The sequence below is a fragment of the Eulemur rufifrons genome, chromosome 7, assembly GCF_041146395.1.
Source record: "Eulemur rufifrons isolate Redbay chromosome 7, OSU_ERuf_1, whole genome shotgun sequence".
Lineage (NCBI taxonomy): Eukaryota > Metazoa > Chordata > Mammalia > Primates > Lemuridae > Eulemur > Eulemur rufifrons.
In genome coordinates, this window is record NC_090989.1 from 43,837,138 (window position 1) to 43,863,894 (window position 26,757).

General features: G+C 37.1%; 1 protein-coding gene across 1 annotated transcript in view; it reads left to right on the forward strand.

Annotated features, from left to right (window-relative positions):
• The window catches only part of CRYBG3 (crystallin beta-gamma domain containing 3), a 104,671-nt gene that overhangs the window by 42,357 nt on the left and 35,557 nt on the right, over window positions 1-26,757 (forward strand). The window contains exons 4-12 of the mRNA XM_069472475.1: window positions 840-7,065; window positions 8,370-8,414; window positions 8,659-8,774; window positions 9,758-9,905; window positions 14,955-15,091; window positions 16,365-16,479; window positions 17,659-17,694; window positions 19,899-20,032; window positions 23,161-23,287. Coding sequence (XP_069328576.1) covers window positions 840-7,065; window positions 8,370-8,414; window positions 8,659-8,774; window positions 9,758-9,905; window positions 14,955-15,091; window positions 16,365-16,479; window positions 17,659-17,694; window positions 19,899-20,032; window positions 23,161-23,287 — 7,084 coding nt within the window. The remainder of the gene's footprint in view (window positions 1-839; window positions 7,066-8,369; window positions 8,415-8,658; window positions 8,775-9,757; window positions 9,906-14,954; window positions 15,092-16,364; window positions 16,480-17,658; window positions 17,695-19,898; window positions 20,033-23,160; window positions 23,288-26,757) is intronic.

A 26,757-nucleotide genomic window follows, 5' to 3' on the forward strand; every position in this document is an offset into this window, starting at 1 on the left:
GAGCTGAGTCTTAGGGGACATCAGAGTTTCTCTCTGACGCTGGAATTGAAGGACAGAGAATGGCATGTGAAGGGCTACAAGGCAGCATGGCACGGCATGAGAACCCACAGGGGTGGATTCTCCAGAGGAAGGTGGGTGCCAGGAGCATCAGGACCTTTATGCTGGGGTTGGTTCTCTACCTTTTCTAGAAATCCTTTTTGATTTCTGCATTTACCCAAACAGTTTAATACTTACTACAAGAATTGAATATTTGAAGAACTGAACACAAGAGAATTTTAAAGGCACTTCTGTGACTTATTGAGATAACAAATATACACTGAGTGCTTATTGTGGGCTAGACATCTTGGCATGTGTTTTCCTGTAAACTTCTCCAACTTGTGTGCTGAACGTTGCTGTTCAAATTCACACTTAAGAGTAAAGGACTAGAAGCTTGCTGTGATGCTCTGATGTGGAGAAATCACAGTGATGTATCCATAAAATTGTACCAGTATAAGGCACAAAGTCAGTGTGGTTCCTTAGACACTACGAGATTAGAAGTAGCTCTCAAGCCTTAGGCTCATCAGCCCAGTGTTCTCTCCATTAACCACAGTCAGAGACATGTATGTAATTGGGTAAGAAGGAACAGTTCCAAGGAGCTCAGACATTCTTTATGCTGCCCTGTGCTGCTTGTCAATTTATTATTTTTTAAATAAAGATAAGTTTAAAGCATTCCAGTATTTTCTCACCAAATTAGTACATATTAGGAGAAGTGGTGTTTGAAAGATATATTCTACCACAGTTGCTGGGACTATTAAGTGTTGTTATATATCCTGATACTCCCATGCTGTTTCCTTTTACAGACAAACTGATGGTAAACCGGAGAGGCCTTCAGTAACATATGCAACGTATCGAGGCCCCAGACAAATTGGGAAATATTTAAAGCAACAGACTGTGTTGGCAACTGTGAATAACTTGGACAGAGAAAATGAAAGTTCTGACTCTAGTACGCACACACACACTGACCCTGAAAGTGAAATCGAGGCTGGGCTGGTGCCATCGTTATCATCAGCTAGCACAGACTCATCTACAAAAGGATATTTGCTTGAAGGTCCATTAGAAGACCCTGATTCTAGCAAAATAAGTCTCAACACAGAAAGTCATCTGACAAACAACCCAGAACTGCACAATACTGCTGCTTCTAAGGCTCATTTAAATATAAATGATCCTGGGGGCCCTGAGCGAAACAGATCATCCCCTTCTTCTGTGACTAACTCCAGCTACGCTGTTGAAGAATCTGACTCACAGCACCATTTAAGTTGTGTACCAGTTTCTCAGACTGACAAAAATTTGGTATATTCAGGATTGTTGACAGGAAGTAATAGCAAAGTGCCTTGCAGTCCAGATTTTCAAAGGCTAACTACAGTGGGAAATACGATAAAAGAAAACAGCTCTGTGTTGAGTAATAGGACATTGGTGCAAAGAGAAGAGCATGTTAAGCCTCAGAGCCCTGCTATTTCTGACTTCTCTTCTAGTAAATCTGATGGGAGTGACACTACTGAACAAGAAAGTACAAATTTGCCAAGTCCAAATAAATCAATTAGGCATGAAGTTCTGCAGCTGCCAGAGAGTGAGTGTTCTGACAAGCAAACTGTAGATAACTCATCAAAGCAGTCTGCCAATCACACCAGTGCCACTGCTCTTCAGAGACATGCTGTGACAGACACAGAACTTGTAAATGAAGGAAAGAGGTTGTCTGCTCAAGACTCACAGAAAACTTTGGCTGTTACAGAAATCAGGCCAGAAACAGAAAGTGCCTCAGCTGGTGAACCTATAACTTTAAGTCATGTAAAAGCTCTAGAAGATAGAATTGAGTCATCACCCAAAGATACTGACCAATTGTTTGAAACAGAAGCCAAAAATCTTGATTTCAGGCCACATGACAAAACTCCTCACATTATTAGAAAAGATCAAAGGGACCCAGCCTCTGTAAAATACATCGGTGAATCGACAGTTGTAGCAAGCTTAGAAAGTATTAATAAAATAGCACCTACATCGAATTTTGAACTTAATAGAAATCACATTTCCAAATTTCCTCTTGACTCTGAGAGTCCTCAACAAGCCAAAGTATCACCTGATGCTAAAACAGCTCTTACCCTTGACTCTAAAAAATCAACTTTCAATACTTCACCTCCTACCTTTGTTTCTGGAGTTGGGATGTTGAGCAAGTTAGACATTCCTGTTTTAAAGAATGAGGGTTCCTCTGTGCTCATTGAAACTGGGGATGTTGTTGGCATTTCCTATCAGCCTGCCAAGCATCAAGAAGAAAATGTGGCAGATCCTGTGGAGTCTGCAGACAGGAAGAGTCCTCCCCCTCACTGTGATCATGCACCTGCAGTTCTTGATTCCAAAGACGTTCTTCTTGATAGTGAAAAATGCCAGGTTCCTCTAGGTCTTGAAGCCAGTAGCACTTACTTAACTGGGATGGACCCACTGAACTTTGAGTCTGGAAGCCTCGCTAAGGAGCACAGTTCAATTTCATCTCAAGACCCTAATAAAGCAGAATTAAGGCCTTCAAACACTAATGCAAGTAAGAACATGATAGAGAAGTCTGATTCTCTGTCCTTGGAAACCAAAACTGATAACATTGCTGAAATTTTGTCAAACACTGAAGTTGATGGTCAGAAGAGTGTTCCTGTTGAATCTCAGTCTGGAAGAGGAAAAACAATACCCTTGTCTGAGATATCTGTTTCCCAGACAGAGCCCAGAGACATTTCTCAGGATAAAATTTTTTCTTATCCATTTGAAATTACAGATGAGCCAGAAAAGCCTATTTTATCAGAATTAACTTCTCTAGAATTTGAACAGTACAAAAGTTTTCAACCGATGGACCATAAGGGGATTAAAGAGAAATGTTCAGCTTCTAGCCTTAAAGAGAATTGCCAAGCTGAGGTTCCTCCACTTGCCTCTAAATATCAAGGTACACAAGAAACAGAAGTAGACACCTTAACCTCTCCTCCTGCTCTTGTCAAAAGTATTATATCTGGGATTTTACCACCTGTTCAGGATGAGAAAGTCATTAGGCAAATAGCACAGAATTGTGATGTCAATACTTGTGCGATTCATCAATCTTTGGATAATTGTGGGACTAAAGAGATTTCTGGTCTCCCAGAAATGGCACAACTGAGCTTAACTAATATTTCCCCAGAATTTCAAGAAACTGACAGCATAAAAGTAAATTCACCTTTTTTAAGTTCTGATATCAGTTTGGAAAAATATGTTTTTGCATCTGAGGATTTGAGCTTTCTTAATGTACCTTCTGTGCTAAGATCAGGAAACAAAGCCTCATCTCACAGAAGGAAAGAGAACACTTGCTTTCTAAGTAGTGGTACTGATAACGTATCTTGTTCCTCTAGTCACTCTGAAGAAGTTAGCATGGTTATAAATTCACATAAATCCCCAAATCTTGATTCTGTAAGAGTCACCAAAGATCTCACATGTGAAGGCACCTCTTCAACTAACCTGCTGTATCCTAATAGCTCCTGTTTGGAATTTGAAACACCTATCTCAGTAGGGGCAGAAGTGACCCCATTTCAGGAACATTTTGGGGTTCATACGGGGAAGGTATCTCTTGATTTCCCAACCGCTACCCAGTTTGACAATCCCATGGAAGCAGAGACTGGAGCAGTTGCTGGGGCTCCAACGTCAGTTAACAGCTCAAGCCAGCCGTGTTCTGAAGCATCTGCTGAACGCATAGAAGCTAGGAGAAGAGCACATGACCAACTTTTGGACCTTAAAAGTGGTTTACTGAAAAAGGCTGATACATTGGCTGAGGAGATTTTTAATTCTGTCAGGGAAGAATTAAAATCCAAACACACAGTTGGTACCTGCCAGGAGCTAACAGCCATAGACGGGATAATGAATCCAGGTACCCCAAAAGAAGACATGCCTGAGAAAAACCCATCAGAAGTGATGCTAACAGGGATCCAACTGACAGAGGGTTTGGAAGAGCAGGGCATGGAAAATGTGTCAGAAGTCAAAGAAGAGAAGGCCAGTGTTTCACCTACAGCTGGTGAGAAGAGTCTCCTTTTTGATTCTGATGCAACTAATGTATCTTGTTTGTTAGAAGAACAAGCTAGGGAATTAGTCAATGAGATTATTTATTCAGCCCAAGAAAAATTGACAAATGACGCTTTTGAAGATACTGAAGATACCTGGGATTCTGAATTTCAGGCTAATACTTCAAAAATTCTGAACAGTGATAGTGTTAAGCCACACGATGTAGTTAGGGAGTTCTTGGTATCTGAACAGGCATTTAATCAAAGCACACATGAAATTAGTGAAAATAAAATATTAAGTAGATTCTTCTCTGTAAGTAACCTAGTTAGTGGTACAGAGTCAATTAAAGGAAGAGAAATTGTTCTCTACCAAAAATCCCCATTTTTGGGGAATGGAGCTGGACAGTCTGATAGCATAAATTTGCAGGAATCAGATGCTGTTTTACTAGCTAATGACATGCCACATAAAGGGTTAGATGATAGGGTAAAAACACATTTATTTTGCAGTGAGGACTGTAAGGAAACAACAGAAGTAGAGCATGTAGATAATCACAAAACTGGGACAGAGGGTACAAGAACTCTTGTATTAAATTTCAAATGGCCTCCATTTGTGAATGATGACATCCATGCCCCTGGTACATCCAAAAGCAGTTTGTCTGATAGTCTTGTATGTATGTCTGAAAAAGGCTTGCTGGGGCATAGTAAAAACACACCTCTTGCAGTGTCAGAAATAGGGAAAGTACACAAAAAGGATAACGAAGCAAATATAGGAAAAATCGAACTTATGCCTTCCATGTTAGAAATGGGAAAAACAAACAAAAAGAATGCTGAATTGAACATTATGAAATATGAGGCAGTCCCTCCAATGTCAGAAATGGGAAGAACGCATAAAACAAATGTGGAACTAAATATCACCAAAACGGAGCCAAGAACTGACGTTTTTAATATGGGAGAAACAAACCAAATAGATGCTGAGAGGCATATTGAAAAAACTGAGGTATTACCTGTTACTTTAGGAGTGGAAAAAGCTTATAATATGAAGGCTACTGAAGGGGATGTTGGCAAAACTGAATTGATGCCTGTTATGTCAGAAGCTAAAAATATCTACCAAAAGGATGCCGAAGGGGATATCGCAAAGACAGAGGTGACGCCCATTACAGTGGAAATGGAGAGTATTTGCCAAAAGCACGCTGAAGGGGATGTTGGCAAGACCGGGGTGACATCTGTGTCAGAAGCGGAAAATTTCTACCAAAAAGATGGTGAGGGGATTACTGAAAAAGCTGAAGTGCCACCTCTTACATTAGAGGTGGAAGATACTTACCAAAATGATGCTGAAGGGGCTATTGTGAAGGCTGAAGTGACACCTGTGAGGTTAGCAATGGAAAATATTTACCCAAAGGATGCTGAAAGAGATAGTGGCAAAACTGAGGCAATGCCTATTATGTTAGAGGTAGTAAATGTTTTACAAAAAAATGCAGAAGGGATTACTGGAAAGACTGAGAGACCTGCGTTGGAAATGGAAACTACTCACCAGAAGGATGCTGAGGAGGTCATCAGGAACACTGAAATGGGACCGTTTGTGGTAGAAGTGAATGAATCACACAAGAAGGCAGCACCTGCCTCCTTAGACATGGAAAAAGCACGCAAGAGGAATGCTAAAGAGACTATTGGAACGAGCGTGTCCATGCCCTCTATGATAGAAATGGAAAGAACATCCCCAGAAGATTCTGGTGGGGATACTGAGAGACACAGAGTGTTACCCACGGTGGCGGATGTCAAGAAAACACATGGAAGAGGACCGGAATTTACCGTTACACAAGTGGAAGCCATACCTCCTATATTTGAAACTGCAAAGGCACCCCAAGAGTATGCTGAAGGCGGTGTTGAAGAAATGAAGGAAGAACCCACTGAAATAAAGGAAGGCACGATAGCGCACGACAGCAGACTTGCTTCACATTTTAGGGGCTATGAACCACCTACGTTAAGCAAGGATTATGAGGGCTATCCAGCCTTAGCAATGCCAGATTTCCAACCTGAGGATACCGTGGTAAGGTTAGACCAAAGAATGTCTGTTACTGCGGTATGTGACAAGAGGAGAGATCTAGATTATAGCCATGACAAAGGAGAATATGATTTAGCCTTTATTTCTCAGGATGAACAAGAACATTCTTCCTTTACTATATTATATGAAGAGCCCCTTCGAGACGAGGAGGACAAGTATGCTTCTGCAGAAGCAAGAAGAACACGGTCTGCCTTGTTTCCTGATATGTCCCCTGACAGCATGGCCGTGCTGGCGTGTGAAAGGTCAGAGAGTAGAACTGACCTTGTCCATCACTTTGAAAAAGATACTAAATTAGGTGAGACATTTGACGGTGATAGTTCAGAAATGTTCTTATCAGTGGAGGCCAAAAGGTACAAAATTTACCCCTTAGCTTTGTCTCCCATTTATGAGGACGACAGCTCGCAGGAGGACATTCTCTCCAGTGAGGTCTCCCCGGGTCACCATGGCTCCATGAAATCAAGAGAGAGTGAAAACCAGCCCTCTTCTGTTTTATCGCTTCTCCAGTCGGTGTCCGAGCGTTTAAAGATGAATTTTGATGGAAATGACAGACAGGCAGCTGAGGCGGAAGAGGAGGAGGAGGAGGAGGAAGCAGCATTGTATAAAGGAGGCCTGAGAGCTCAAAGGAGGGAGCATGTTACCTTCCAGTTGCTAGATTCTTCCATCCCATTTTACCCTGAGGATGACCAGGAAAGCACTGAAATTTCTAAGAATTCATATGTCACGTCAAATGAACCTACTACCTCCAATTTGCAAATTGGTCTGTGGCCAGAAAAGGCCTCATTTCTCCAAAAATCTGACCTTACTTCTAAACTACATTCTTCTTTAAAGAGCGCTTATCATCAGTATTTGCAGACTTCCAAAACTCATTCCTCGGAAAAAGGAGCCAGATTTGGTGGGATTTTTCAGGAGCCGGTGTCAAAGTATTTCCGTGTTCAAGACAACTCAGGCAGATTGAGCCCATTCATAGAGGTAAGTTGTTTTGTTTATTACCTAGTGAAGCAAAGCTTTGGGTCATGAAGTTATCTAAATTAAGCTTATTAAGAAAATCAGTGCTTTGAAGTTGTATGGTTTGTTTTTTAAAAATACCAGATTTATTCTTTGGTTGAAGTGTATCGTAACTCATGTATTTTAGTGGACTGTTACATTGGGAAAACAAAATTGTTTGGTCAGAATTTAAAAAGCATAATAGAGAAGCAAGTTACTTTGCAGTCCTTCACTAATATTTTTCAAACTAAATTAAGTGTGACAACATTCTGAATTTCTCAAGGTACTGAACATGGGAAACTTGTCAGTCTACTAGTGGCTTGTGTGTCTCATGAAAGTATTTCTGTTGGGTGAAATTTTTAAGTATTTGCTTGACAGCAGCCTCTTACTGTAGTTGCTGATATTCATACAAAGCAGGGCAGTGAACAGCCTAATTTGAATAAAAAATTGAAAACATTGTAACTGGAAAATGTTTCAAAATTCAGTTACATTTTTCTTTGATTTGGAAACTTATATGTTTAATATATTTATCGAATGTGGGACTTTCCTTTCTGGCATTCCCAAGGTCATGATACTTTCTGGAGAATTCCCAAGGCCTGCATCTTTGCCTTGAACAGCTTTAGTAGCAAATAGTGATACTTGAAGACTAACTGGTACCTTGCAAAGCAAAGTCATTTTAAAAGAAACGATGGGATTTGCAGAAATGTTTCTTTCATGGTTCTCCATTGCCCTGTGAAATTAAGTGGAATGTCTTCATTTTCTGTTATAAGGCCCCAAGTTCTTGTCTCCCCAGGGTGTGGTTACACACTCTGTGTTTCCTACCTCAGTACTTTTTCCTCAAGATGGTTCTCTTCCTGGAATTTCTTTCTCAATTATCCCAACTCCAACCTAGCACATTTTTTCACTCACTGACATCCTTTTTTTCAAGACCCTCTCAATAACACTTCGTCAGAAAAGCCTCTTCTGAAGCTCCTTGTGCCATCACCTACCTCACCTCCAAGCAGGTGCCATTTCCATAACCTGACATTTCCGTAGTATTTTACCTGTGGGTCCCCCACTTAGAAGAGTTACGCTAGTTGTGGTCATTTATTTCCCCCTTCTAAGCTATGTGCTGCTTGAAGGCAGAGCTGACACTATTTTCATGTATATTTGCGTTTATATTCCTTGTATCTAGAGAAGCTCCTTGCTTATAATGGTCACTAAGTAAATATGTGATGAAAATGAAAATGAACTATGTATCTTTCTACTGATGTTTCTGAAGCCTTACTTTTATACTTTTATTATTTCAGAACATTGACAAACAAACTCTCAGATGTAACCCAAGACCTGGGAAGGTAAGCATAACTTTCTCAAGTAGACTAAGATAAAAGGTGAAAAATAAGGTTGCTTTTAGGCTTGAAGAGTTTAAGATAAATACTTTTAACTGACTTAAAAAATGATTATTTTAGTCAAGGATTTAACATCTAAAGTAATATTTGCTTTTATGTATTTAGGATATTTTTCTATATTCTAGGACACTTTAGAATTTAAAATACATTCTAAAAATTAGTGATTGTGCCTATTTACTATATGTTGCAGATGGTTATCTATGATCTACATCGAAGTAAATATAAACAAGAGGTTTACTGTAATATTCCTGATGCTACGTCATGGTTGTTTCCGAATGGGGTACTAATAAAAGTTGTAAGGGGCTGGTAAGAAATCTCTTAAAATTTTATAGCGTTTTTTGTGTAACTAAGTATGTCTTCTTGCCATTTATGCTTTTTTGTATCTTTTTTATTAAAGTTATATTCTCTTTCCCTAGTTTTTGATTGAATATTTTGAAACATTATTAGTGTTTTATAACTTAATTTTTCTCTTTATTTACTGTAGCAGAAAATGTCTAATTTTCGTGCTTAAGGTCAGCAGCAGTTAAGTTGTGAGATGTTAATATATACAATCAATACCATTCTGTAACTGCATTATTAGTGGGCTAAGTTTGGCAGGTCGAGTTGGTTGCTTCAGTGGAATGAAGCATAGCTTTGAAAATGAGTTGAGAATTTGTGGGATGCTAAGGAATGTGATGGCCACACAGCTAAAATCACTTGTATAGCTGACATGCTCAAGAAGTGAAGGAATCTTTGTATGGTCTAAAAGTGAGGGAAAATGTTATTTATTATTACTGACCATATCTCACGGACATGCTGGAGCTAGAATTTCCTTGTCCAGTGTTTAGGTTAACCTAACCTGGTCAGTATGGTGTAGGGTTGTCTTCATATAATAAAATGTGACACATGTCCTATATTATCCAGCAATAGAAAAATTAGGGTAGAAGTATAATCTGGAATTATTAAACTATCATTTTAATATAAATGTATAGCTTTGTGTATGCAATATCTATAAAGTGCATGTATACATAAATAGAGACATAGGCATATATTGTGGTACTATGTTCAGGAAGTATTTTTATTTCCAAGTTGTATGCACTTTTATTTTTTCTTTACTTTTACTTTTTGTCTATGCTTAAATTAACCTATATCATTGTTTCAAAAATGGGATTATATGCTAATAGTGAAAGATAATCCAATTTAAAAAATTAAAGTACATAAAATGATCTGTGATACTAAGTATCGTTTGTTTTATGCCTCATTTCTTAGAAAATTAAATATAACTGATCATTGCATTTATATTTGTTTAGCTGGATTTTATATGAGAAACCACATTTCCAAGGTCAGAAATGTGTGTTAGAAGAAGGGGAAAAGGTGTTAAATCGTGACTGGATTCTTCAGAACAGAAAGCATCCACAGAGAATCTTTGTATTGGGTTCCATCAAACGTGTGTTAAAGGTAACAGCTGTTGATTTCTCCCCTATATTTTGTTTCATTTCGTCATATAGTAAAACTGCTGTGGCCTAGCAGTGTTTAGAAATGGTTGGTAATATTTGTGCTAATGTTATTAATCTTCATTATCGTTGATAATCTTTTGAATTTATATAAAGCATAACAGTGAATGATAGCTAAAAATATTAACAATAATCTGGTTCATAAAATGGTACATGATGTACTGTATATATTTTTACTAACATTAGGAGTATTCTGTTCAGGATTCTTTAGGAAAAAAGGCTGATATTACCAAGTGTATATTTTTCTAGTGTAGATTGCTACATCTTAATGTGTGTGTGTACATGTGTTTGTGTGTATGAGGGGAAGTAAAGAAAGGTGGATGAGGAGAGGAAGGGAAGGTGTTGCTTTTTTATTTTCTGTTTAGAAAATATTATTTAATACTAAGATGAGGAAGGTCTTCCAATATAAAACAATATAAAAGTTCTGTGATTTAGAGGAGAGGTGAATTAGTGACAAGGACAGATATCAGATAAGGACAGAATTTTCCCATGTATTCTTAAGATTTCCTTCAGCAGTGATGTAATACATGCATGATATAGTGCAGTTACTCGTGTGATAGTCATGTGTGTGTATGTATATACATTTTTTCAAGTTATAGAGATTTCATTTATATACTTAAAAAATATAAGTGGACCCTGTCATGATGGTTTGGATCAATGTTATTAAACTCTTGATAGTTGCACAACTATACAGACAAATTAAATATAGCATACAGAAAAACTCGAGCTTTCATAAAAGATTGCCTGCATACATTTTGTGTAAGTCAATATTTTCTGTAAAAATGTAAATATTTATATATCTAGCAAATATTTGAGCCTGCTTTTGGCCCCGATGCAACTGGAACAGAAATACAAGTGAGATATAGTCCCTTATGTTAGGTTGCTTAAAGTCTAGGGGAGAGACAGATGAGTCACATGACCATATGACATGAGAAGTGCCCTCCAGGGCCCTGTGGGCAGACAGAAGAGGCACCTCACTTGGAGGAGACAGCACCTGATTGGAATCTTGCAAGGATAAACAGGAGCCTAGGCAGCATGAGCTAGCTAGGCTCCTGGCAGAGCCAGTTTTGTTCAGATACAGAGGGGAGCATTGGTGGCTTGGTGGTACTGCCAGATTAAGATGGGTAAAGTGGAAAGAACAGTGTCCATTTTCATTGAAAGATTTAACTGCAGGCAGTTCAGTTCTGCCAACAGCATTTGAGTACTCACTTAATTAGCTAACGCATTGGAAATTCCTTGAAATGGAGAATTAGTTTATCACTCACATCTTCTGAGATTTATATAACTTGTGGTTTTGTGCCATCCTTGTGAAATCAGGTACTATACCAGGCCTAGTTCGAAAAAATATGAATAATATATGGCAAACAGTCACTCCCCTGAAAATCAATAATAAAATCAAATTCAACCTGGTGAGCATGGATATTTGCACATTCTCCATTTGCTTAGAATGTGTTATAAGAGAGTAAATCATGTTTGCACTTTTTCCTTCCTTCTATTGTTCTTAGAATCATTTTTTAGTTAGTGCCCATGTGTCTTGGACAGGCTAGCAACCTTTTGTGAGGAAGGAAAATAAAACTATTGAGCATTGAACGGAAAAGGCATTAGCATTGTTCTAAATATTTTACAAAGCAATAATCAGGCATAAAACTGCTTCCCTTTTTCCAACCTTGTCAAAATTCTGCCTTTTGATAGCTTCACTTCCATGGTGGTTGTTTCCATGCCAAATTCACCTAGGCCTATGCCAACTTTATCTTGTTTCTTTTTTTTTTTTTTTTTTTTTTTGTTGAGACAGAGTCTCACTTTGTTGCCCAGGCTAGAGTGAGTGCCGTGGCGTCAGCTTAGCTCACAGCAACCTCAGACTCCTCGGCTTAAGCGATCCTACTGCCTCAGCCTCCCGAGTAGCTGGGACTACAGGCATGTGCCACTATGCCCGGCTAATTTTTTCTATATAGATTTTTAGTTGTCCATATAATGTCTTTCTATTTTTAGTAGAGACGGGGTCTCGCTCAGGCTGGTCTCGAACTCCTGACCTTGAGCAATCCACCCGCCTCGGCCTCCCAGAGTGCTAGGATTACAGGCGTGAGCCACCGCGCCCGGCCTATCTTGTTTCATCATCTTAACTTTAGTTGCTCTCATCTGTGCAGTCAAAACTTTAATGTTAAGATAATTCTTTCATGATGTTTGTACTTTGCTGTGAACAGATAACCTCAGATACCCTTAGTTATCAGCAGTTGTAGATTCCACTCAAGGGTCATCTTTGTCCCTCCCCAGTGAGAATATTAAGGATGAGAGTAGCAGTGCAATCAATCTTCACTAATGTGCTTTTGTTTCTCAAATTAGAATAAATGAGTATTGCAGATCATTATGTTCACTGTGCATTTGATATTCTTTTTAGAGGTATGACATTTTTCTTATGGTCAGAAGTTACTTAGGTCATGCCCTCATTAATGAGCCAAGCGAGAGTCCCTTAGATCAGGGACGCACAGTATCTTATGTAAGATAGAGACAAATAGATTTTCTTACTATTTTTGTTAACTGTAGTTCATTGCTACCCTGTTTCTCTCCTATGACTTTGTCTCTATTTCAACTAGTTGCCATAATAGCCCAAGCTTGCAAATTTCACCAGTATATTTGCAAAGTATAGCGTGACTAGAAAAGTCTGGGAGGAAGCCATGTAAACTGTTTATTATTGCTAGGTTACTATGAAGTGCCCCTAAATTGCTAGTGTTTGACTGCCTTTGTCCGTGAATACTTATACAAGTCTTCCAAAAGATGTTATTTCTGGGAAAAAGATAGAACTTATTAGTGAAATCTTTTTCAGCCAACTAGAGCAGAAATTAAGTTTCTAGTGAAGATAGGTAAGAACATATGCCTTCTCATTTTTGTTTATTTTCTTTGTTTTAGTAATCATTATACTTCTGCTGTTTCCTTCTGTGTTGTTGTAGACTTGAATGCTTTTTCCTTTTAGAGTACACCACCCAAACATTGTTTGTATAACACAATGCAGAGGAAATTTGTTTGTATGAGACACTTAGTTATGTATTCTGTTACTGTACTTCATATCCCTAGGGGAACATTATATGGCAGTATTTGAAATAATGTTATTCTTATTTCAAGGCATACAAAAGAGCCTTGAAGATTGACAGGTGATGGTTCTGGATATTTCTGGCTCTTTTTGAGCTAAAACTTTAGAAGGAAATATACTTTTATACTTTAAAGGATATTTTAGATTATGCTTCTTTAGTATATTGCATTTTAGAACTAATTTTCCAAAAATTATCTGTGTAAATTTGCTTGCTTTTACATGTTAACAAAATGATAATTCAGTTTAGGGAAAAGTTGAAAGTCAGAAAATTTCAGTTTTAAAATTATACAAAACTTACAATCACTATAAAAATATAGTTTAGTCTCTAATAAATGTCACCTCTGTTATTGCATTTACCTATTTGGTTAAAGCATATTCATTTGAAGTTCACATGAAATTTGAGTTGTATATTTAAGCACTCATGAATATTGAGGTAGATTGTGGTGTATACAGATAGGAAGCATATCTGTAATTTCAGAGAAGGGAAAAATAATTGTGATTTTGATTCCCAAGAAAGAACGAGGCCTTTTTTGAGTTGGAACTCAACTATTATAGGAGATTTTCATAAATAAGATTACAGGCCTGGTGCAATGGCTCATGCCTGTAATCCTAGCACTCTTAGAGATCGAGGCAGGAGGAGGATTGCTCAGGAGACTAGCCTGAGCAAGAGTGTGACCCCATCTCTACCAAGGGAAAAAAAAAAAAAAAAAAACAGCTGAGCTTTGCGGCACAAACCTGTAGTCCCAGCTACCTAGGAGACTGAGGCAGAAGGATTGCTTAGAGCCCAGGAGTTGGAGGTTGCATTGAGCTACAGTGACGCCACTGCACTCTACCGGGGGCGACAGAGTGAGACTCTGTCTCAACAACACAACAACAACAAAAAAAAAACCACAAGGAAACTGAACCCCCTCCTCACAGCCTCCCACCCCTTGGAAAAAAAAAAAAAATGATTACAGATAATTCTTTAGTTCGGATGGGAGAAACATCTGCAAAGCATACAGAGGCCAGAGTGGGAGTGGAGATGCATAGAGATCAGTGTGACTACAGAGTTGTGAACATTCATGTGGATTGCTGGTTTGGTTCCATATTGTATTACAGAAAGATAAACAGAAATATGAATTTGATGTGATTGGATCTTAAGCCAAGGAGTGTCATAAGGAAAGTGGCGTTCGTGCTTGACGGGTGGTTGTGAGTAGGCCCGTAATCAGAATCTGGGCCCAACCAAGGGCCATGACGATGGAAATAAGTGAGAAGAGATATACACAAGTGAAATTTTAAAGGAGAATTTGATAGGACATGGTGACAGTAGGTTCATAATTTTTTAAGACTGTGATGGAGTGTAGGTCAAATTTCATAATGCTTTTCTTCTTCAAACCAACTTGCACTAAAAAACCAGAATCCTACAAGTAGGAAAACAGATTTCCTTTACCCTCACCTCTAATTCCTACTTCTTTTGTCAATGTAAATTAGATAAACACACTGAAGGGGCTAGTGCCTCTCTATTTATTTTTCATGTTCCCCATGAGATCAGCTTTTATTTAACTCCCTTCCTCCCTTATGGCTTTGTTATGTTTCTAAGAAGGAAGGCTTACAGACACTTGGCACTCAACTAGTTTGGTAAGTCTGAACATTGCTTAATGGAATAAGTTTTTAAAAAACAAAGCAGAAAAATTGGGACAACAATTTTTCCATTAATAATATTTATAATGTTTATATTATTAACAGAACTCCTTAGAAAAACTTTTTAAAAAAAAATGGGCAAGGAAAAACAATATTTCCTTTATGCTGTTATTGTGAAGAAATTCAGCTAAACAATGAGAATAATTGTGACTGCGTGTCCAGAGCATTGAGAATACTAGACTGTGTGTCTCTAGATGATTTCAAAGCCAAATTATTATTTTTTTTCAGGATTGCAGCATTCCAGAGATAGAGCTTTGTCCACAGTCTGACCCAGCATGTTGTCCTATTTATATACAGCGGGCAATCCCTAATTTGGAAGAACTGAATATCGCCAAATCTGTGTCCTTCACTGTGAAGTCAGGAGTGTATGTATCAGTTTCTCTTTATTACAGTGATCAATGGCCACCAAAGTTAACATTTCAATAAGTGACATATGTATTTTTGTAGTTTTTAGTTAATTTTATTTATACTCCTAGACACTCCAGAAAGACTACTGTAGGGGTTAAAACAGATTCTGTCTTTGGATCTGATTAAGGCCTTGATGTATGGCTCACAGGAGCAGATACAGAATTCTCAGACGTGTTAATAGTTCTTGATAGATGGAGCCATTGTCTTTTCATCCAATAAATTTTGCAATTAAGAAATAAAAACATATCCCTGGCTACATTCTGAGAAATGTTATTAGGAAAACATAAAGAAAAACAAAAAGCAAAACAAAACGAAAAAACAAGTCCCTGGCCTAAAACTCGAGCCTGAACTATTTCTAGAGTGTCTACATATTAATAGTTATCAAATACCTCTGATTTTTTAGTCCTCTATTCCTGCAAGGCAGGTGGTGTTACCCTCATGTTATAGATGAGTGATTTGTTCCAGGCTACTAGCTGGTGAGCACGGATTTGATACAAGGCCTCTCTGAATCCAAAGGTATCTATTACGGGTCTGAGTTCAGGCTAAATTCAGTCCTAGATTGGCTCAATTCACAAAAGCCTGTGTACACCTGGCTCTATGTGGACCCCTCCTCTCTCTTTCACTATTTTTGTTTACTCTGATGATGGTTAGTGTACAATTTGGGGGTCTGTGGGACATCATTTTTTATCTCCACCTAACCATGAATTAGAATTCTCGGGCAGGTCCCGTAATTGGCCCTAACCATGAGAAATATCTGTAATTAACAAGCTTAGCTGGAAGATAAGATGGCTCTTTTGGGAATCTTATTTCAAATACTGTTCATTAGGCAGCCAATAGAACTGATACCAATTCTAAAAATGTGGATCAAAATGTAAAATGCCTGATGAAATTCCTGCTTCTGATTGCCCCAGTTTAAAAAAGAATGAGATATAATATAATGGTTCTGATTTTTTAAATTATATCTTGCTTGAATTAAAGGTACCACATGTTTTAAGTATTGGAAAATAAGAAAATTAAGGCCTAGCACTTGAAAAATATATTAGATAGTGTGTGAGGGTAAATAATAACATGTTAACTCTTATTATATACTGTTTGGCTAATCACTTTGAGTATGTTTTACTAATATGATTCTGTGATGGAGGATCTTTTTTTGGTAGCCTTTTTTACTCTTACAGAACCAAACTGAATTATTACTATTATACTTTAACTGACCATTTATTTCTTATTTAGTTGGCTTGCCTACCCAGATATTAATTTTAAGGGGCAAGCTACAGTTTTGGAGGAGGACCATGGGCTCTTTGAGATTTCTGCAGCAGAAATGAAATCATTGCATCCACTTCAAATGGTAAGAAATTTTAAAAATAAGTGTTCCTTTTCCCAGGTATCCATGAGTCCAAAATTAAATAGCTGTGATGATTGCTCATGCATCTCAATCTCAAGAAATGAACGTATGTACTACTGAATTGGCAAACTATTAATATTTACATATTGTCTTTCTGTTTCTTTATATTATAAAGAATATATGTAACATGTCTGAATGTACTTTGTATTTTGCCAAGTTTATCACAGTACATGCAGTTGCCTTATAAGTATTCTTCTGTGAAAATTCTGAATATTTAATAAAGCTCTTAATTTGCTTTGTGGATGATTATTAGAACATTAGTTGTAGTAAATTATACTCTTTCACTGCAGTAATGAATGATAAAGCTCAGCATTAATAATAAATGGGCAGTTCTTTCAGTGTTACTTTCTTAAAGATAATAAGTTCCTACAGTATTTACAGTACTTCTTTTTGTTGTAAACATTTTTATTTGAGGAGCAAACTGTTCAGTTAAATGTTGGGTATATGATAAGCCATTTCTGGTTGTTCTGTGCCTTTTTAAAAAATAGAAACCATGACAAACTGAGAAATTTTAAGAAATACCACAATGTGGAGTAGCATTTGAAACTAGAAAATTACAGAATTAGGGTTTTTGTAAGGAGGGGGTTACTTTTTATGCTGTACAACCTCGAGGTCACGAAGACATTGTGATAAAAAGTATTGGCAGAACTTGAAAGAGGAAATGTGGTTAGCTCAGTGCTATAAAATTTAGAAAGCCCGAGTAATTGCAGGGAAGACATTAGGATTAATTGGCTAAGAAATCTACTCTGCCAAATGAGATTTCTAAATCTAACAGCAATTCCGCTCTCCTTTTTGGGACACTCTGCAGTGGGGTTCAATATTGACTGGTCGTGTGTGCTCAAGGACTGAAGCTCAGTTGCCTTTCTTGCAGTAGTGTTAATCTGGGAGACACCTCTTTTAAGATTTCTTGCCCCATCTACATTGATGTAGAGCAGTTTGACTTGGTTTTGACTACTGTAGAGTTCTGTGCTTAAAATTTAAAATTTACCACAACTTAAATTTGGTATGTAATCTTCACTAATCAGATTTTCTATGTAACCTACACTTGTCACTTTCAAAATATTGCTTTCAAATGTTTTAAATATTTACATACCTAATATTAAAATGTCTTGTCATCTTAAGGGTGGACTGAAAGTGGAAATGCCTATGAACTTAAAGGTAAGTCTTGAACAGATTTTTGTAACAAGCTAAAAAGTCTGAGTACTAATCGTTAAGTATTTTGAATTATTAGAATAAAAAAATTACCTCAATATATGATAATACCTAGCTAATGCATGTTGTGTGGTGGGAACGAGCGCACGGAATGTTTGCTGAGGGCGCACCTGGGGCTGTGAATGCAGAGTGGGGTCAGTCTGCAAAGATGCAGGTCTGCACTGGCAGCCCAGGCACACCCACTAAGCGTGGAAAGGTGGAAAGATGATAGGTTCGATTTTTGTTTTGGGGGTCTTGAGATAGCAGCTAGATATTCAAGTGGAGCTAGCTAGCAGGCATTTGGAAGTGATGTTCAGAAAAAGGTCAAGAGTGATCCGAAGGAAGTGTAGGTAGCTCTTATCAGATAGATGTCAGTTTGTAAGTATGAATATTTGAAGGGAGGAGTAGAGGGCAGTGAACAGTGAGGTGACAGTGGTGCCATGATCAAGCAGATTTGGGGAAAGAAAGGAGGAAATAGAATTGCAAAATGCGTGTGAAGAAAAATAGGAGGAAAACTAGTGCAGTGATCAAAGATGCAAACAGGCCTCCTTGTGCTTAGGTTACAGCAGCTCTAGAGGAAGGTGTGAAATAGGGATTCATCCATCCTTTGCCTCTCCTCCAAAACGAGACATAACTCTTCCAACTCTCCCATTTTTGGGTATCCTAATTTGTGGAACTGACTACCATTCTCTCAGTTGCATAGATGGAGTCTTCTAAAATTTGTGTATCTAAGTGTATCTAATAAGCCTTGACCATATGTCGGAATCATACTTGCTAAAGTTTTAAAAAATAGTCATGCCTGAGTTCCACTGTCTGAGATACTATTTTGATTTGGGGTGTGGTCAAGAATTTTCAAAGATCCCTAGGTGATTCTAGCATGCTGTCAAAAGTTGCAAACTATTGATCTAAAAGATGTAGAATTAGCTGTGACACTCAGTGACTCCTGTCTCAGTCTCCTAGCCTGGTGAATCAGAACTTCAGCTGTCACAGTCTGGGTCTTCCTTGGACACTTGCAATTTGACAGGGTGTAGGTATATGTGAATGGATTGATTATCATAGAAAATCATAATTTGCAAGTTGTTAGGTATTTATTTATGGCTGGCTTATCAAATAATTGTTGCTCCTTAGTTTGAATGTTGTCAGCATACGTAACGTGTATTATATAAACCCAAATAAAACTTCATCAATTCAAATGCAGCACACAGTGAAAATCTAATATGTAGAAAACAGTGGAAGCAGTACTATATATTTTTTTATTCTGTGTAATGTTACCAGTTTTCAGAAATGAGCAGGCTGTAACTTTTTGGTTTAGTGTGTTTAAATGTGGGGTATTTGCCAAGTTCTTGGGTTGCCAGTTGTGCACAAATTATTTCACTAACTACAAATAGGACCAAGTGATAGAGTGTGTATAGATTAATGCTATTATCACTTTATCACTCCCCCATACTTAGGGCAGCTGGTACTTGGGAAGTAAAGAACAACAAAATAGTAGAAGAGAAATACAGTACTAATCCAAATTTCAAGTAAATAAAATGCTAGAAATTTGTTCCCTATAATACTCCTTGCACTTCCCCCCAATTTGAGTCAAATATCCAATTTTAAAAATCACAGTTTTTCAATAATTTCTTATTTTTAGGAACTTTCGTGTTTAAATTCAAGAATTTTCATCTGTTTTTGTTCTCAATAGATAGTATAAAGACCATAGGAACAGTTAGTGTTGTAAGAAATAGTATGTATGTATTTTCTCAAATCAATAGGTAACTTATTGTTATACTCTGGAATCTCTAGAGAGTGTTTATTTCTTATAGGGGGTATTCAGTAAATATAAGGCCAGGTCTATATTAAATTTTAAACCCAGGGATAAACTTATAAAGGTATTTCAAGAATAAGTTATAAGACAGTTAACTCTATGAGATGGTCCTAGGACCAGAACAATGTAATTATACTCAAGTATATTAATATGAGAGAAACATATTATTAAGACTTTTACCTTTATGATGATAAGGACTCACATATTCCTTGTGAATATCAGACACTGTGCTATGTTGTAAGTATATATTAATGAAAAAGACAGTGGTCCTTTTTCACATTGTGGTCTTTGGTATCACTTAAATCAATGTGTATCTAGTCTAAAATATGAGGATGTTAAATAATTTTTTCATATTTTTCAGGTTATTATTTATGAAAAACCTCACTTCCATGGAGAGGCCAAGGAATTTAGTGAACATATAGATTCTGTCCCTAATTTTTTAAAAAATAACGGGGGCTTCCATGGAATTGGATCAATTCGTGTCATCGGTGGAGTGTGAGTGTCATATTTTCAATAATTGATTTAGTAGTCCATTTTTGAAGATCAGCACAAAAAAATGTGCTAAGCAGAGAAAAACGCAATCTGATTATTTTAATATAAAAATATACATTCCTTTTGTGATACTCAAAGTAAAAAATACTAGTTACTAACAGCTTTCTGTGAATTCTAGTTGGTAGTAAAGACTTTGAAATAGATTAAATGTAGAAAATGATTTCTAAAACTTCAACACTAAGTATTTATAAACACCATATAGAAGACAAGAATTGCAAGATAAAATTATTTTTTCACAGGTTATAAACATGAATGAGAGCCCCAGTTTTTATTGTCTAGAATTCTGTTGATCTGAATCAACTTAGGTGCCAAGGACCTCGGCCGTGAGCCCTCCTTCATTGAAGAAGTAGTCTGGGTTGTGTGTTTCCAAAATCAAGGGTTTTTGACATTGGTTGCCTTCTGGCCCTGAACTGCTTTTGAGGAAGCCCTGGGTATAAACCCAAGTCCACCCATCATTGCTACCATCCCGGTCTCAATCAGCAGTTACTGTGACAGAAACCCCAGGAAATCCGTGACCAGGCTGGGATGTGCCTTTATTTTAAAACCATGGAGAAGAAACTTTTCTCATACTTTGTCATTGTCAATCCAGTGCCAGAATCCCTCCAGAAACATTCTGTGTCTCTCTGTTGATACATTGGTTATTGAGGAATGTTTAATTTAAGCGTATCTTTCTTTCTCTCTCGTTTTTACTTTAATTTTTTTTATTTCAAAATATTAAGGGGGTAGAAATGTTTTGTTACATGGATAGCTTTTATAATGTTTTAGTCAGGGCTGCAAGTGTGCCCATCACCTGAATATTGTTCATTGTTCCTGTTAGATAGGTTTTTACCCCTACCCTCCTCCCCCTGCCCACTTCCTGATTTCCCACAATTTTTACTTCTTTCTGTACCCATGTGTGCCCATCAGTTCATTCCAAATTATTAGTATCTCTTGATATTTGCAGTAACAACGTATAATTTTTTTATGCTATTCTAGCAAAAGACGTTACTAAAATATTATATTCATCGAAGTTAGATGACTTGTGTAAGATCTCCAAAGGTCTATATTTACAGACTTAGACTTTGCAATTTCGGGCAATAAATTAAGTGATAGCCATACCAGCCAAAATGGTAATGTAAGAGACTACAATATACCTGATATGCAGGTCATATCAATTATTAGTCTGATATATTGGTAATCATATAATTCCTATCTTTGAATTTTGAAAATCTGGAGTTTGAAGAGTAAATATGGTTTAGATAAACACATTTTTATTGTGTTGTATTTATTTGAAGTATTTTCTGGTTTGTGAACACACATGTTTCTTGTTAACCCTGCTGTAAAATATTTTTGCCTTTCCCTCTCTTTGGAATCTAAATGTTTTTCCTATTAAATAGATTGATTTAAAACTATTTTTCTGCTTCATAAAAAATTATCTGCTAAAATTCAGTGTGATGTACACTGTTCTCTGTTTTTTATAGCTATTTCATAAAAATATCAAGAAAATATGGCTTGTAATACAGTGTACACAGTTTTGTGTTTATATGAAATTGCAGGAGAAAAATGCAATGCCCCCATTTAAAGATGAGCAGCTGACGTCATTACTTTTTCACCATTTCTACCATGTTTTGCTTTTGTTAACTGTGTAATTTTATCTCTAGGTAGCATGGGCTCTTCTTCATGCCTATCTCATCTCAAGGAATCTGAGGAAATTGAAGTTGATTGATGTTTCTTAATTTTTCTCAGATATTACTTATTTGTAAATATCGCAGATGAATATATAAATTGAATCTTAATCAAAACAGTATATTAAGAAAAACTGGGCAGATTTTTAGATTGTCATTATGTAATAGATATACTTAATCTGTCCTTTAACAATAAGATCTTCTATACCTTTTGTTCCTTTTCTCACTCAGATATAATTAAAAGCATGTTTTTAGTAGCCTTATTTATACAAAAGAAAGCTTAAGATTTAAAAGTTGTTTTTTGAAACTTACTACTGTTAGTTTCTTTACATATTACATATATACTAGGATGTATAAATGGGTTTATAGGGTTATTCCAACTGACGTGGACCCCGCATTGCCCACCATAAATACACATGGAAACCAAGAAAGGATTAATGATTTCTGAATAGCTACTGTTATTTTGTGCCCCATGAAAACAGTTTTTTAGAATATCTTTTATATTTTCACAACTGTACTTAGGGATAAAGAAAAAACAATATTAGGCAGTCCTCCTAGGCTTCATTTTGTCAAGCTCCTGAATTCCAAAGTCCCCAACCCTGCAGCTCAGAATTGTCATCTTAGAATCTGCCCAATTGAAGGGGTTCCTTCCCTAACTACACAGTGCAGCTAATGGCAGATTTAATCAAGTCAACTTGTTTTATGAACCATCTTTGCCCACATTGCATTAGATACTATGGATTACTCCATATAAAAACAAGTTTCATGGAGGCGCTTAACAACTAATGGTATTTTTAAGTTTCAGATTAGATGTCAAGAAGGTGGTGGGACCAACATTTCCCACCCATAAGTGTTTACAGATGTCTTTGTGTTCATGTAGGGCACCAGGGCTAATACCAGCTTAGTCACATTTCCCAGTTCCTCTTTGCTAAACCCTCCTGTGTTGTGTTTTTGATCTGGTGAGAGGTTCCCTTGATTTAATAAAATAGTCATTTTGTGGCTCTAGAAGGGCTTAATCAGTAAAATAAAAATGATTATTTTTGGATCTCAATGTGGATTTGTAACTCCTCTCATTGGCTATATATTCTTTCTATTATTTTTACTTGGCAAACTATTCTCTGAGCACGTTGGGCTGTGTGAGCAAGTCACACCACAAATATTTAATGAGCATTGCTCTATTTCAGTTCTACAATTAACCTTTTGTTGGGAAAATCCTTCAAACTATAAAAACTATCAATCCACGAAGTACACACCATTTGTCTGTCTTTGTAAATGGAAACAAGGCAGATGTGTTGCTTTTTAGAATATGGAGATGAGTCACTATGAGCTTTATCATGATTTTCTCTCTTTTGCTTTCTTGACTACAGTTTTATCAATGGCTCAGTTGGGTGTCCTCTGTATTTCTAGGTGGGTTGCCTACGAAAAAGAACATTTTAAAGGCCAGCAATTCTTACTTGAAGAAGGGAACTTTGAAGACAGAAATGCTTGTGGGGCATTAAGTGGCCCCATCTTGTCTTTCCGGTACTTACAAGCTGTGAGTTAACTTCGTTATCCTTAATTTTCTACCTGTTTTATCTGTTCATGAAAATTGGGTATGACCACTCATAGTTTGTGAGGTTATAAAATGTTTCTAGCACCCAAGGACATGAAACTGAACTGCCCTTATGACTTGCCTGTTTTTCTTAACTGCCATGAGTATTAGAGAATATTTAGTTTTACTTTTCGTCTGTTGTCATTTTTGAGCACCTGTTAGATGTATTGTGCTAGGTGCTGGAGATTAGTGGCCAGAGGCTTAGTCCCAGCATTCACAGAGCAGGCAGTCTGGTAGGGAAGATAGCACTTACATGAATGTTTGATATCATGTGACTATGATTGGATTAGTACAGAGCACTGAGGGTACTACCCAGAGAAAGGTCCATTGGTCAGTTATCCCCCTCTTAGAGTAAAGAGAGCTTTGTGGAAAAGATGATAGTTTGAAGTTCAAGAAAGTATTAGCTCCAAGTGGAGAATTTTTAAGACAGGGTGAAGGAAAAAGGAAGGTACTGTTTAGCAAGACCTGATGAACACATGTTAATGTGTAAAGTAGGGCTGTATGTCATTGATTCTCAGCTGGTGGTGATTTTATCCCTTAGGGTGCGTTTGGCAGTGTCTGAAGACATTTTGGATTGTCATGTCTGGGGGGTGAGGATGCTTACGCTACTGACATCTAGTGGGTAGAGGCAAAGGATGCTGCTAAAACCCTATAATGTGAAGGACAGCCCACAGCAACAAAGAATTGTAGGGCTCAAAATGTTAATAGTGTTGAGGCTGAGAAACCCTCCTATAAGTGAAACTGTGGTGTGTTTGGGGAAATGAGGTTAAGTTAGGAAGTTGGGAAGAACTTTGGGAAGATGAGTCCAGAGCCAGATAATTTTGAGCCATTGATGGATTTGGGGCCTAGTGAGCATGATTGCGTTAATGATTTAGAAGGATCTTTTTGGTGACTGTATCAAATGAGTCGGAAACCAGTTCTACCTGAAGGAAATATAGAACAGTCCACTGAAAATTAGGCACTGGGATTGCTTGAGCAATGGATAAATAACTTTTGAAGTATTTAGTCCACAATTCTAATACACAATGGCCACAGATTTTCTTTACTTAGCCATGCCTTTCTTGACCACTAAACGAGGCAAGCAAGACAAAATAAAAAAAGAGACTTTTTTTTTAGGTCATTGTGACCACATTCATTGAGGAAACCACAGGTCATTCAAAAGCATTGTCCAACCAGTATTGAATAACTTAAACATTTTCCCATATTATTTGAAAAAGAGAGTTGGGTGGGGGCATTGCTGATGCTGGAAATGTTTAGCAATGAATGTGATGGTATCTTCCAAAGATGATTGTGATTAAAACAAGCAAACAAAACACAAAACCCCAAGTCCCTGGTTGAAATCTCCCAATAGTAGAAAATGTGAAGTTTTAAATACTGTAACTATAAAGCTAAATAATTAGGACATATTTGATATAGATAGGGTCTCTAATGCACAGTAGAAAAATTGGCATAAATGAGCATGTTACTGCTGCACACAGAAGTTTGGGCGTATACAAAACTGATGACACAGTTTTGTTAGATATAAGTAAAAATGCCCTTCAAAGAAAAGCTTCTGTTTTTTTTAAATTATATTTTTCAAAAATTTAAAATATTAGTTGTTAGCATATAGCTAAAGATGTTATCATAGTCCTCATTACAATAATCCTAACATTTGTAAGGTACTTAACTACTGGTTTTACGTGTATGCTTGCACTAATAATCTTCACAAAGACTATGAGGTAGAGGCCCTTACGATTTATCTTACAGATAAAAAAACTGAGGGTTGAAGAGGTTAGATACTGTGCCCAAGTGTAAAGCTGTGATTTCAGGGCAAGTCTGCCTTACTCTCATGTGATATTATCTATTTTTCATTGTTGCAAAATGCTTAGACTTAAAAAGCACCTTAACAATGGAAAACTGGATTTTATTCAGTCAAAGGCTTATTAGCATTCCATTTATAGCTATAAATACAGTGCCACATTATAGACCAATATACATATATAACAAATTAGTATTTACTTGATTGTCAGACACTTGATTGTTTAAATTTATGTTCACTAAAATATTTTCAGATGAAATATACTAAAAACTTTATACATATTTAGACAACATAAAATTTATATATATATATGTATTGTGAAAATGCTTTAAAAACATGCTTATCAAGTTATGCCTAGAAAAATTATATATTCCCCAGACATAGCACATAATTGGGAAGGAGTTCTTAAAGCTCATGTGACTGTGACAGCCCTCCGTGAGTTAACAGGGAGAGCTATGAGACATTGTTTCCTCACACAGACTCTCAGATGTCTCCAACCTGGGAATGAGTGAAGTACGGCATTTAAGATCTCAGTGGAAGTAATATAAAATAAACAGGAGGATAGATAGAAGAGCTGCATAATACAATGCAACTTTCAGATGTCCTGGCTCCAGTATATGGAACACTCTGGATCTACGAAGGTCAAATACCGGACATGTTCCTTAGGGATAATGTGATCTGTGTCGTGGAGTGCTTTGGAAAGGACAACCAGAACTGTGTTCCTAACTCCAAATGAGTCATTCAGATACATTGACTTGGACTTGATTATTATTATTATTATTTTTAAAAAGGAGAGGAGCAAAAGGAATGTATTTAGGCTCCAGGGATTAAGGAATTTTTATTCCTTGGCTTCCTTAATAAAACTTTCTTGGTGTGCTTGTTTTTCCTGAGTATTAACTTTTAGGCTTGCTTTTGTTACGATTTTCAGACTGTAGGCTTCATTTCAGACCCCTGAAACCAGGTGGTATGCAATGGAGAACATTTCTCCTAAGCTAACGGATACATCAGCTCTCCAGTGGTGTCTCATACCATGTTGCCCACTGGAGACTAGCACAAAAACTCAGCTGAGAGATTTTATGTACTTAAAAGTAATCAAATTACTGATCCTTAGGAATTATCTTTGGGCCTGAAGTACTGCTCATTAGTTTTCTCTAAAGTAGGGAGTATTATACCCGAGACTCTAGTAACCTATCCAAGTGCTTTAAAATACAAAATGGAATACAGTTTGTAAGATCTTTCCATTATTGTTCATTCTTCTCCGGCATAAGAGCTCCATTTTACTCTGTGTGACTTTCAGAGTTATTTAATTGTGCCTAGAAAATCAGGGAAGGTAGTAGCCTGGTAACCTCACAGGGCTTACTCTGGACAGGACTTGAGTCCCTATTCTGGTCACTTCCTGAAAAAGGCAGTTAGAAGTTTTTTGTTTTATGGATTTTTTTTCTGCATATTTTTTTAACCACACTTTGTACATGTGACCATGGAGTTTCATTCCCAGGTGACTGGAGCCAGGACTAGCCTGTGACCCTGAGCATGGCAGTTAGCTTAGAGGTAGAGCTCTGCCCAGCAGGGACACCATATTGAGAGCAACTAATTAACTAGACTAGCTATCGTATAT